Raw genomic sequence first — 12730 nt, 5'->3', positions numbered from 1 at the left:
CCTGCATATGCATAGAGAAACAAGCAATACATAGCTGCTTCCACATCAGCACTACTTTGGAAGAACTGATTTTGCTACATACCTTTACTTGATCCGGATGTCTATCTGCAAATGAAGCCAATTCTGAGCACCACTGTGATACCATGTCAAACGCTGGCACTGGCCAATCGAGACAAGAGGCACTGGTGAACTGATGAGCTGACTGAAAAGATGGTAATAGACCCAGGCAGCTTGCAAGAACTGTGAATTCTTCATCTTCCTTTTAGGTATGAAACCAGAGAGGTTTTGATTAGTACCTACATTCTGAATTTTTAAACAGTTTATTAAAAATGTATTTGTTGCAATAAAAAAAAGTAAAGATGTTATAATAACTATGATACTAATGGTCATGTTCAGAGACCAAGAAAAAGCTTCCATTTTTCCCAGATTACTTCAAAACTGGTCAGGAGAAAACCTCCCCAAACCCACAAATCCAAAAAACATGAACAAAAAAAGAAACCCCCAAACTACCCAATAATTTTCTTCCTGTTTAGCACCCCAAACTGGCTTGTAGCTGTTTTAGAGATGGGATGATTTTGAGGCAAGGGAACGAGGGAGCTGACCTGCAGCAAACTCCACTTAAATCAGTCACGGAACTTAAACATAATTGGCCGCTGAGGCAATGTCTGTGAGAATAAAGTCCAAGTACTAACTGGCATTAAGCAAAATCAGGACTGAATTCCAGTCTCTGTGGAAATTATGCCATCTCTGCAAATGCCGGACAAGTTTTAAAAGTATGTTGGTATTTTGTGAGACAGGCATCTATGACCTGATAAAATAAGCATGTATTTGCTGAATTTTAAGGATATAGTACCATTTTTCAAGGAAACTGCCTTGAAAACAAATTTATAGAAGACAAACAATGCTGCAGAGCAGTGCCATAAACTAAAATAAAAAAAGAAACCTCTTAGGATAGAAAATACACACCATGAAAAAGACACCTTTGAAGTCTAATTTTTGATCTCTAACATTTAAATGGAAACATTTGAGTGTGACCCTCTCAATCTGTACCTGGCAACTAGGTAAATCCCCTCCAAAAAGATGGTGTTGAAGAAGGCTTGTGATCCTGAGGAAAGGCAGGCAGAACTGCTGCAGATAGCACTCTATAGAATCAGGATTTACCTAGGGGGGAAGGAAGCAATTACTAGATTCTGCCCCAGATAAGCTGTCTGCTATGTAAGAAACTCCAAGATGAACCAAATGTTTTTTAAGCATATGATATAAACCACTGCATCAAACATAGGCCAGCATTTCACTAATAATCTGAAAGAACTCTGGGTTTTCTTTCCCCCTTGACAAATGTTATTTCTGCTTAAATATTCAGTTTTCCAAGCTGCTGAAAGGTCCTTCATACATGTGATTAAAACTCACAATTTTAAAGGTATTTGTCAATAACTTTCTCAACACAGCACTGGCCATATATGATATTAGTAAAAAAGATTTGCAGAGGCAAACTGTCCCAAAGGGATGTGCTTTGATCTAGAAAATAGAGTTGTACTGCAGTCTTTAGCAAGATCAGAGAAACATCATTACAACAACAAGGCTGAAAAACTTAAATAAGAGACAGAAAGGGGACATGCTGGATAAATTCTCAAGAGATTTGCCAATACCACTGTTAATTCTTCAGTCTCTCCTTCTTTATATATCTTCCCCTTAGAGAGCTCACTAATCACATGACCCAGCAATACTTCCCAAGATTTTTCTCCACTGGATGTATTCTGCAAATAAGAAGGAAAGAAATCCAAAATGCACTGGTCATAAAAAGGAGAAAAAGTTTCTGTAAAAGTAACAGCAGTGAAGTACATTTAGTTTTGATCAACACATGAATTCTGACCTACAAAGATACACATTGTTAAAAAAAAAAAAAAAACAAAAAAGAAAATAGAACTCTACAGAAAGGGAATGTGTTTAGCTCACAGAGTGAAATGTGAGTTGCTATTTAAGCACATATGTTCTAAACTGAGTGTTGTATGAAAACACTTCTACAGTGTTGCATTTCCCATGTTTCTTCTCTGAGTATAAAAATGCTTACTTTAAAATTAGGAAGAATCATTTCATAGATACATTGTGTTTTGACAGAATTTGAACTCTAATACAACTAATTAAAAGAATTCTAAAATGTAACAAACAGCATGAGCTACAAAACACCTGCTATGTATTTTAAGTTGAAATGAGTATCAGAAAATGGAAAGCTGTGTTTCAAATGAACAATATCTACTACAGGTAGGAAAAATATTTAGTGGAAAGAATAAATACCCACTTAGCTTTGTGCCATAGCGTCTCTGTTTAAAGGCAACGATTCTAGAATGCCATCAGAAACAGAAAGCAGCATTCCCATAAATATTTTTCTTCTAAGTCATAATAAATTCTACCCAGAAAAAACATATACTAAGAGAACTCAAAATCACATCCAATCATCAACATAACAAACAATGAGGGAGTGGAACGTTACTGGGATTCTTTAAAAAAAAAAATCCAAAGCAACTAGGTGAGATTAAACATACAAAGACTTCAGCAAGTAACAATTTATATAATTCACCAGTTTGGTTTCTTTAGTGCTTTAATTGTTAGCTTTAGATGAGGTCTTCACCTTTCAGCATCAGGAAGGCAGACTTGCTCTTTATGCTCACAGTCTGAGAACCAGAGGGCGATACATATTTAAACAGACAGTTAGGACAAACCTTTTGTCTACATTATTCCTAGTAGTTTACTCCACAGGTATTTACAGTGTGCTGCTTATGACACCATAAGGCACTTTGCAAAGATAATGAGAGTGAAGCTGGGAATCAAAAGTAGAATATCCACCTCTCAGCTCTGCTGAGAAATGAAACTCTTCATGTCGTTTGATCATTTGGCATGAATAGAGAGGAAAGACTTCAGCTTGTGTTTAATATCTGGAATACCAAACTGAAATAGATTCACTTGGCATTATCAACAAATGAAAGTTAAGTAAGCTGTGATCTGTGTAGTCATCCGGGGATCAAAACATCAGTATTATCAGCACATAGGAAAAAGCCACCCTGAACCATACATTTAAAATAATTTAGGCCTCAAGAAACTTTACAGAAAGAACTTGGATTACTAAACTAAAAACCAGCTTCCCCCGTGACATGCAAAGAGAAAGAATTCATCTGAGCAGTACGGCTAGGCTCAAGAAAAGAAGGGCTGCCAAAGGGCTGGGAGAGAGTGCTGTGCAATTACTGCTGGCTTGTCCTCCATGCTCAGAGGTTTCCTGCACACACGCAGGATCCAAGCAGCAAGGTTTTGCAGGAGGAGGAGCAGGGAACTGGAAGGACATCTGGGGAAGGGGGAACTTCCATGTGGGACTTCTGCAAAGCCTCTGCATGTGGGGTGAATTATCACTGGTGTGGGATGGAAGCCAAGAAGGAAGTAAGTACAGGAGATCCCCGAAGGCCCAAGGATCATGCAGAGATGACCCTAAGCACACACTGCCACGCTGCTGTCAGAAGTCGGATCTTTGTACACAGATGATCTACACGAGACAGACAAGAGGAAGCAGGGGGAAGTTTTCAAGGGAGAGTGAGAGATGCTGTCAGTACAGCACATATGCAGCAGGGAGCAGTGGTCATATCTACCTCCTAACTCTTTTGCTCTCCCACTTGGAAAAGTGTCAGCCTTCAACGGCCTTCTCACAGGAGAAAAGTAAAAATTCTCCACCTGACAGAAGTTAATCTGTTGTTGTTATCTGAATTACACTAAATCACATCCGTTGACAGCAACGTACTGTTTAATGTGCTACTATTCCCCATTCGGCCTTATCATCTGTCAAAGACAAGCACACTAGTGAAAATTCCACTAATATGGACTGTCTTTAATATCAAGAGAGACAGCTACTTCATAAATCCATTATCGGAGCCATTATAATAATTTGCAAGCCTCAAGTACAAAGTGCTTTGTGCAAAGCGACCGCTATAAGAAATCATCTTCGTATTAATAGGTAGCAAGCCCACCTACCACATGCCCTAAGTTTATTTTCATACAATAATATCTCCCACTGTAGACAGAAAATTAAGCGCTGTAAATATATGTTCAGATAAACTCCAACTTCTGCTACTAACAATAAGGCAGTCCATGTTTATCATATGGATTATGAAAGAATATAACACTGTAATCTGTTTATATGCTTTCTACCACAAACTTTGAATCACTTAAACAGAAAAATGGAAAAAAACCCACCCTCACCAGCAACAAATCTCAAGAAACTGTTCTTGAAATTCTTAGAAAATGACAATATATTGCAAGAAGGGGGTGGAAAGGGAGCTAACAAAATGTAGTACTGCCCAGTGATCTCAAATGCTTAATGCACATCCAGAAAAAAAAAATCCTGCAGAGTGGCAGATTGATCAGCAGATAATTTGCTTTTACTACCTTGGAGCTGTGGCTGAGCAGTATGACAAATCTAACTTACATGTGAAAAGCAGGTCATGCTTCTCTATGCATTTCATTTCACAGCCAACATAATCTAAGGCCCAGCTGCTGTATAAGGACATATTCCTGCTCCCATTCCTCCTCCAGGCCCCAGCACTTCCACCCTTTCCCTTGGTCTGCACTGGCAGTCTTCTGACCACCTGGGGAATCAACCCAAGGAGCACAGAACTTACTGAAGGATTAAACAAATGCCAGTGCCAGCGCAGGGAACTGTGTCTTTTGGTGGGAACTGACATTCAATCAGCTGAACTGAAATATGCACCTTCACTTTACGTGTAAATACGATCAAAAGGCAACGAAACAATATTGAAATATGTACCTGCCTAGTCCTCAAATTTCCTTCTGTCTCTTCATCACATGAGCACTCAAGACCACGCATTGTGAGAAATTTATATGGCTAGCCACAAATAGCATGAACAAGTAAGAAAAAGACAGAGTTTTTTTCCCCACCAACAATCTTGCCTTCTTTTCCTGTAAAGGAGTGCATCAGATCAGCCCATGGTTTACCTAGGAAGGCTTCAATTTCACAAGAAGGAAAGCTGCATGTACTTGATACCATTGCAACAAACTCAAGACTGAACCTAGAGAGATACAGCCTCAAGTCTGAAACTCTCTTCTGGAATGAGGTGTTCATTCTGAGGCTTTTAAGTCTCATCACATACCAGAACCTGCAGAAATCACACACGCAGAAACAAAATACTGGGTTTTTGTGAAGCAGAAGCAAATTATTGTATTCAAACCAGAAGTATGTGTTACCTTCCTACCAGAAATACATAAGCAAAATTTCATAAATGTTTTAGTAAATCAACCAACCTTTTTGAGAGCTCCTGACTCTTTCCATGCCATCCTATCTTCAGCACTGCATTTAACAGACAGTGCTGCCAAGGCTTGAGTATACAATAAAGTGAACAGCACTTTTATAATGCAGGTGAAGTGTTCTGTGAAACAAAGAAAATAATTTTTAAACACTTGATATTTTTAGCAAATACACTGATTACAGAGTCTCTAGTTATGGAAATGAATTGCTTCAAATGGAAAGCAAGCACCATATAGAAAGTACAAATCCCCAAAACATACAAAACATCATAAATATATTTACTGGCTTTCAAAGATGACTTGACGTAGTGAAGGGAAAAAGTACAGGGCAAGTAATTTTCCACTGCTCTATATGTTCCTCTTAATCCTGGTCCATCCCTAGGGATATTACAAGATTCTGTTTTGTCCAAATGTTACATCAAGTTAAGCTACTGATTACTGACAGCTCAACTAATTGGGTGATGCAGATATAAGCAAATGCATATACTGCCACCTCTTCTGGCAATGATTAAACCATCTTGGGTAAGTTATATTCATACAAATACTGGAAAAGTTAAGTTCCCAAAGAAATCGCTGCAAGGACGTTCAGCCTACATCAGTTTCTACTCCTCCACTTCCAGATATGGATCCAGCCATACAAGACTCGCTGCAAATCACTCTTCAGTGAGTACCTCTTTATTGGACCTCACGTGAATACAGGAGGAGGACAAAAGACTGTCATTTTAGAAATTACCTTTGTTTTAAAGACCTTTGTTTACAATTTTTTGGAAATATTTAAAGGACTATTATCTCCTACATATAGGCTGCAGGAGAAAGACTTTGAAATCTTTCTGGGGAAGCTAGCAGCAGAGGCTAAATAAGACTTCCTAAAATTGGAACAGGAGAAAAGGTGAATGTGATCATTCACAGAATGAAGATATGGTAGCAGTCCTTTTTATTCTTTTTACTTTAGGTTGCATTTCCATCCCAAATAATCTGAGGGTTTTTTAAAATCTAGGCAGATCAAAGAAGCTTCTATCATCACTTAAATCATTCCTTAGCACAAACATAACTATAATATATATCTGAAACAAGGTATACAAAAAATGAGGGATTTAAAAAGTCCTCTCAGGCTTTGAAGTCAAGCAAAACAATTTTATTTACATAAGCACCTCACAAAAATTGGGTTAAATTAATTCTTTCTTCCCAAAGGATTTAGACAAGCTTTGTATGCAAAAATGAAAAGGAGGTAAGGGAGATGAAACTCCTGGCTTCTTCTTTCTTGTATCTAATATCAAAACAAACACAGCCAGGACTTAAGTACATAATTAAATTTGTGAAATAACAATTGCTTTTTTATGTAACAAATGTTTACAAATCAACGCAGACATGGATTTTGAAACGTTTTAATGTCACTGTATGCAATGAGCACAATTTAAGCACCTAAATGATCGTTTGAAACTATGTAAATAAAAGTGTCCTTTTTTTCTGTATTATCTTCCTATGGAGCCTATATTAAACATGACAATGAACACTGATGTACTTCATCTACCCCATTCTACAGCAGGTAGCATTACAAGGCTTTTTCATCTCACATTTACCCAGAAAGAGAATTTATCAGATCCCTCTAGGACCTACTTTTTAACTCTGCTGAAACCTCCATTTTCTTAGCAGCCCTCCTCCTGAGGAATAAGAGCAGGCAAGCTTTCAATAAACGTTCTGGGACTTATATCTGTAAGATTAAACCACACATCCTCTCATAATTGTAAAAATTGCCTCTTTGGCCTGAGCTACAGTCTGTAACTGTAGCTAGAACTGAAGTACTGAGCTCTGTCTCTGTCAATAGCAGGTACAAGCAATAGAGATCAATTTCACACTGTGAAAGCATGAATGAAAACCACTGCAGTAACAGCAGCAAAACTAGACCGGTGGTCAACACTCACCAATCTGCCATAACCCACTTAATCTTCTAGTTGCCTTTGTGTTCTGCTAGGGTGATTACACAGTGCTCGACACTGGGTGTCAGCACCCTCTAGAACTATTACATTTTTTAAAATATGGTTTTTGTTAAATATAATTATTCCTTGTCCTTATCCTCACCTTAATACTAGTTGTTCAATTCACCAGAAATATTATATCTAGCGTATATTATGTTTTTAAAATTAATGTTCTTTTATTTACTTACATGTATGTGACTCATAAATGACTATGAATTACATTTTTGGAGAACCTAGAATTGGACAAAAAATGCATACTCCCACATCTGGGTCACCCTTAAGAAGTACTGACTTCTGCACAAACTTAATTAATTTTTCTTTAAGGAAAATATCACAGGAGCAGCTCAGAGGCAGCATGCTGTGTAATGAGTGCCAAGGCTTTGAAAACAAGTATTTCATAGTCACAAAAACACCCCATGGGATACATATTAAAAACACCAGTCAGAGGATCAATTATCGTTTCATTACTATGTGTTATCTCTCACTTGTATAATGCGAAATATTTGACAGCTGTAGGTACCCATAACGCTAGAGCTGTTACGTTCTCGTCTACTGCAAAGAGCGATTTTAATTGCCTTTCTGCAACGCACACGGTGGGGCTGTGTGGTGTTTACCTGCTGCCCCCCTGGTGGAGGCCATGGTTTTGCTACATCATCTTTTCGATTTAATAATGCTAAAGATTGCTAGTATATTTGTACGCTGTGGAGTAACTATGTAAATGCTGTCTGTCTCTTCTGTTGCAGATGATATACTGTGCACCATTCTGCACTAAAAAGCCGTTAGGACTTCTGTGTTTGTACATAAAAAACCCTAATCTGATATCCTGACAGTCAAAGTTATATTATTATGTCTAGGGCCTTATTAACATAAAGAGGTTAATGCAGAATTTTTCTACTTATTTTTAATACTATTGAGAAATGCTTTTATATTTCTATTTTTAAAACTTTTTTAAACAAAACTTTTTGGAACCAAATTACTTCACAGCATCCTGTCCCATTATATGCATTAAACAAACCGCCTTAAAATAGTTATACAGGGAACACTTCTAGAACTCTAATTTTAACATTAGTGCAAGAAACACGCAGATGAATAAGTATGTCACAAACAATATGCACCTTTCAATTTCGACATCAAATTAGATGATATACATTGGCAACGACTGCAGAAAGAACCCACAAAGCAAACGAAATGCAAAATTAAGGACCTAGGACCTTCTTCAGTAGATTCAGAAGGGTGTCTTTATATAAATAACCACTGAAAATATTCTTCTTGATCTAAAGCTGGAACAGTTATTTGAAAAAATAACTTCAGAACAAAGGGAGACAGCACTGAACTTCAGATAGTCCCTGAAAGGTATATTGAAAGTTCCAGGATACAGACAAGATTTCAACTTCCACACTGAAACTGGATACTATTCAAGACGATTATATTCATTCTATATTTATTCAAGATCCTTACCCAATCATTAAAGAAAAGTGCTAGTGTTCACCTGAGTGCTGTTTGCTGCAATTTTGTGTGTCATTGAAACTTTATAGAAAAAGAATGTGTCAGAACATCCAGGTCAGATTCTTCAGCATCTGGGCCTTACCAGAATAGCAAAAAAAAGTGGCTAAGTTTACGTGTTACACACCAGAGAAGAAAACCTCTCCTGCAGTCCATAGAGGTTGGGCTAAACTATCAAAACCAGCTTTCCAGTTGGAGCACGTCCACCACTCCCCAAAGCACAGATGCACATAAGAGAAGCACTGTGGCCTCTGTTAGAGCAACGCCAGGCTGTGGAACAGCATGCTGACAAACACCCATGCTGCTGTGTGATCCTCCTCTCATGTGTGGCACCAAGTACAGTGCCAGGCCACTGCTGACCGGTTGACCACCAGTTCTGTGCACCTACTAGCCTCAGGCTCACCCAGACCAGAGTTGTTAAATATTTGGCAACAGTATGGTATTTTTTACACCCAAAGCAAAGCAGAAACTGAAATCACTGCAAGCTACAAGCACTCTGTGCTTCTAGAAATCTGGCCACAGGGGTGCCAAGTCAGGTACCGGGAAAATAAAATATTTTTACAATTGATGGTAACAAAGAAGAATGTCCAATTTGAATTAAATTACTTGTTCAGCATATAGAAATTCTGTTGCAGAAAGGGGTGGTGAGGGTGTTGAATTCAATTTACAAGGACAGATTCGTTAACCACCAAGCCACTGTCTTCATTTCTGTACTACCTTTCTTCATATGCAACACCATTTTTTATTTCTGTATGAAAGGAGCTAGAGGTTCTAGAAACAGAATCCTCATTTTCTTCAGAGTCCCAATTCACAACACCACAAACACTGTCCATCCTCTGCACAGCTGCCACAGAATTAAACCAGCAACAGCTATGTGGATTATTAAGTATTTAGTCTTGCACAATTTCAAAATGCTGAGCATATGAAGCCTGTAAAAGCTCTGCCCACGTTCTAGTGTCAAACAAACAAACAAAAAAATAATTACAAATGGTTTTAGTATCTTGAACACAGTGTTTATGCTGCTGGTTACAGTCCAGTCCACAGGAGGTACACACTGTTTTTCTCATTCCCTTCTTTGTAAATTGGTAAGTACGTGTAAATGCTCTGACCTCCACCACATAGCTTCTTCCATCACCAAAAAAAAAAAAAATTTCATTTGTAGTGTTCTTTCTTTGTGTTGTGTTCAGATCAATTTTCCTCTCTGAATGAAGAGGCTTGAACAGTAATGACATTTTTATTGCTTTAATCGATGTCGGACTGAAAAAGATACCAACACCCATCCAGCAGTTAATAGGGTAGTTAATGTGATTCCTAGTGCTGTATCTGAAGGGCAAGAGATGAAGTTTTGGTCCTCCTTACAGAGCACTGTTCTTAAAAACCACTGTAAACAAAAAGGATTTTGAGCATGAACATGAAGAAGATTTAATACTTGATGAACAGTTTCAGTTTCCTGTAAGGATACGATTTCTCTGATTACATCAACTTACCCAATAAATGATACTGCAAGACCAGTACCATTACAGGAGAGTGTCCATGCTAAAAGAGGAAGAAAATCTTTCACATATTCTAAACCCTACAGATTCTTCCTTCATTATTAGTGTTTTAACACCCTTACCACAGCATTCTGCACCAGACTGCAACACCACTTCTTCTGCAATGTAGGTAAGTCTATTGTTAAAGGAATATACTGGAAATATCTGTCAGTGCACACAGGCATCAACCTTCTGCCTGCAAACTGGTGTCCATCCAGGTCTACAGCTCCCGTACCCCATAACCACGCCAAAGCAGCACAGGAAGGTCAGGATGCAGTAGGGTCAAATGCAGATTTTGTTCACCCCTACCACAGACCTGCCATGTGACCCTGCACAAGCCACTTCACCTTTTCATGCCTCAGCTCCCTGCCAAGAATTAATGATATCGAATTCAACTTTGTGACCTACATACCCATTACAAAAGTTCTAAACAAATTTGTTATTACGTGTTTTTCTGAACTGCATTCTACACCTCAGGACAAATAAATCATGAAATACTTTCTTTTTCATCTGCCTAACTATTTTGATGAAACAAGAATTAGAAAGATAAATGGCAATTTATTTCCAATTTAATGCTTCATAGATTTGAAGTGGTTACATTAATCTTCTTCCTGCCACTGCCATTTCCCTTTCCCTTTCAACTGCAACATACACTAAACCTAAGAGCACATGCTGCTGTATGTGGTATTTTACAGAATTCTTCAGAAGATGCCTTGCTATTAATTGAATGTTGCCTTTCCTAGGGTAAGGTATACTTTCATAAATGGTGATTTTCAATGCTTGAATATAAACTACAAGATGACCACTGTTTGTACTTTGGCTTCACCATTCCCTTCCCTGTATTTCATAAGACGTTAGTCTTGTTAAACTTTTGTTCACTGCTTTATTAAGTCCTTCCAATAAAAGTTAATTTAAGTTAAACTGTAGTTAAAAAGAAGTATATTTTTGATAATAGGCTTCCTATTAAAAAACATTTTATTTTCCTGGTATTTTCATATTCTATTAACTTATTGCACATACTTAATCCAAGAACATGTACATTGAATCGAAAAAACACAACCCACAATGATAACAGATAAACAGGGTCACTTGAGCTGAATTTGAACATTCAGTAGTGAGGACTGAACACCTTTTAAGGGGAAACAGAGTTTCTACTATACTTTGTAAGTTAGGTATATGCATAAAGAGCAGAACAGTCCCTATATTTACCCATTCACAAAGTACCAAAACTCAGTAGATATCAAAATTGGCACACAGACCCCAAAGCAGATACTCTGTTCATTGTCAGTGAAGCAGTAAATAAGAATATTTGAGAACAAACAAGTATCTAAATATTTATTTAATATTTATTCCAAATTCCAAACTCTCTATTGAAGTTGCTGCATTACAGCAATTCTCATCTTCATATATGACGTCTTATTATGTAAGACTGCTGCAATTTAAACTCTGAAATTCAAACTAAATTACAGTCTTTCACCCTTAGGCACTCAGATCAACCTGAAGTATCAAGCTGCCCCTCTAAGCAAAGAGATGAAGGTCAAGCAAAGGATACTTTCCCTTCAGTAAAAGTACTTAATAGTTTTTGCTCATGTCTTGTGTCTTTACTGAATAGGCTGACTGATAAGGTGAGAAGACAGGGGACACAGATAAGCCTGTCAACCCACAACAAAAACTTCTGTTCAATGCCACCTTCTGTAGATAAGGCAGAAACACTATTTTAGAATACACAGTATACCAGCTATGATTTACCATCCTGGACATAATAATCTAAAAATACATATTTTTGTAACATACCTTTGTGCAATGGTTGAGGCATGGTTAAAATCTGGATAAGCAAAAGGGATGAGACATCTCTGTAAAGCATGGGAACTTCTGGCAGCTCTTCACTTATTGGCCTGGAAAGAGAATACAAAGAAAAATCACTTCTGATACTATAAACCCATTTTTCATTTTCATATCTTATTTTGCATTTTATTTCATATAGTATTACATTGGCTTACAGAAGCCAAATACCTGACCAATTCGCTAACTGATCTTGATTTCAAAACCTAATGGATTGTCATGTTACCTAATGTTACTAATGGACTGTAATGACTCATGAGGAAGTTACCATTTGGGTACCTGATTCTTGTTAACGTATTTTAAAACTTTCCAAACTAGTTATTTATATTATAGACTCAAAGCACATTCAGTATTTAACTTTTACAACTTATGTTCTAAAATAAGAAAATACACTGCATAGTAAAATAATAATTTAATTGGTTTTCAAAGCATGGCATTTCCCAAATAATGCTGTTTAAGTTCTTATTCCTAATCCCAAACAGTGGTGGTGCTAGCCAGCTGCCTGCTGAATGCCAATGGAGCAACTGTGGAAGATATGTTTGTTGGAGATATTTATCTTACTGCTACTACAGG

At 37.5% G+C, this 12730-nt stretch overlaps 1 protein-coding gene across 7 annotated transcripts in view; it reads right to left on the bottom strand.

The window, feature by feature from the left end:
* UBR3 (ubiquitin protein ligase E3 component n-recognin 3) overlaps positions 1–12730 on the bottom strand; it is a 117841-nt gene that overhangs the window by 6835 nt on the left and 98276 nt on the right. For 6 of the 7 annotated variants that reach the window (XM_064451553.1, XM_064451555.1, XM_064451556.1 and 3 more), the window contains 5 exons: positions 12110–12210; positions 5302–5426; positions 1650–1757; positions 1051–1161; positions 83–259 (listed from right to left, as the gene is read on the bottom strand). In XM_064451553.1, coding sequence (XP_064307623.1) covers positions 83–259; positions 1051–1161; positions 1650–1757; positions 5302–5426; positions 12110–12210 — 622 coding nt within the window. The remainder of the gene's footprint in view (positions 1–82; positions 260–1050; positions 1162–1649; positions 1758–5301; positions 5427–12109; positions 12211–12730) is intronic. The other variant, XM_064451554.1, reaches the window with a different exon arrangement.

The sequence above is a fragment of the Phalacrocorax carbo genome, chromosome 5, assembly GCF_963921805.1.
Source record: "Phalacrocorax carbo chromosome 5, bPhaCar2.1, whole genome shotgun sequence".
In the NCBI taxonomy this organism is placed as follows: domain Eukaryota; kingdom Metazoa; phylum Chordata; class Aves; order Suliformes; family Phalacrocoracidae; genus Phalacrocorax; species Phalacrocorax carbo.
The sequence above is the reverse complement of the archived record's forward strand: the minus strand, read 5'-3'. Positions and strand labels throughout refer to the sequence as shown.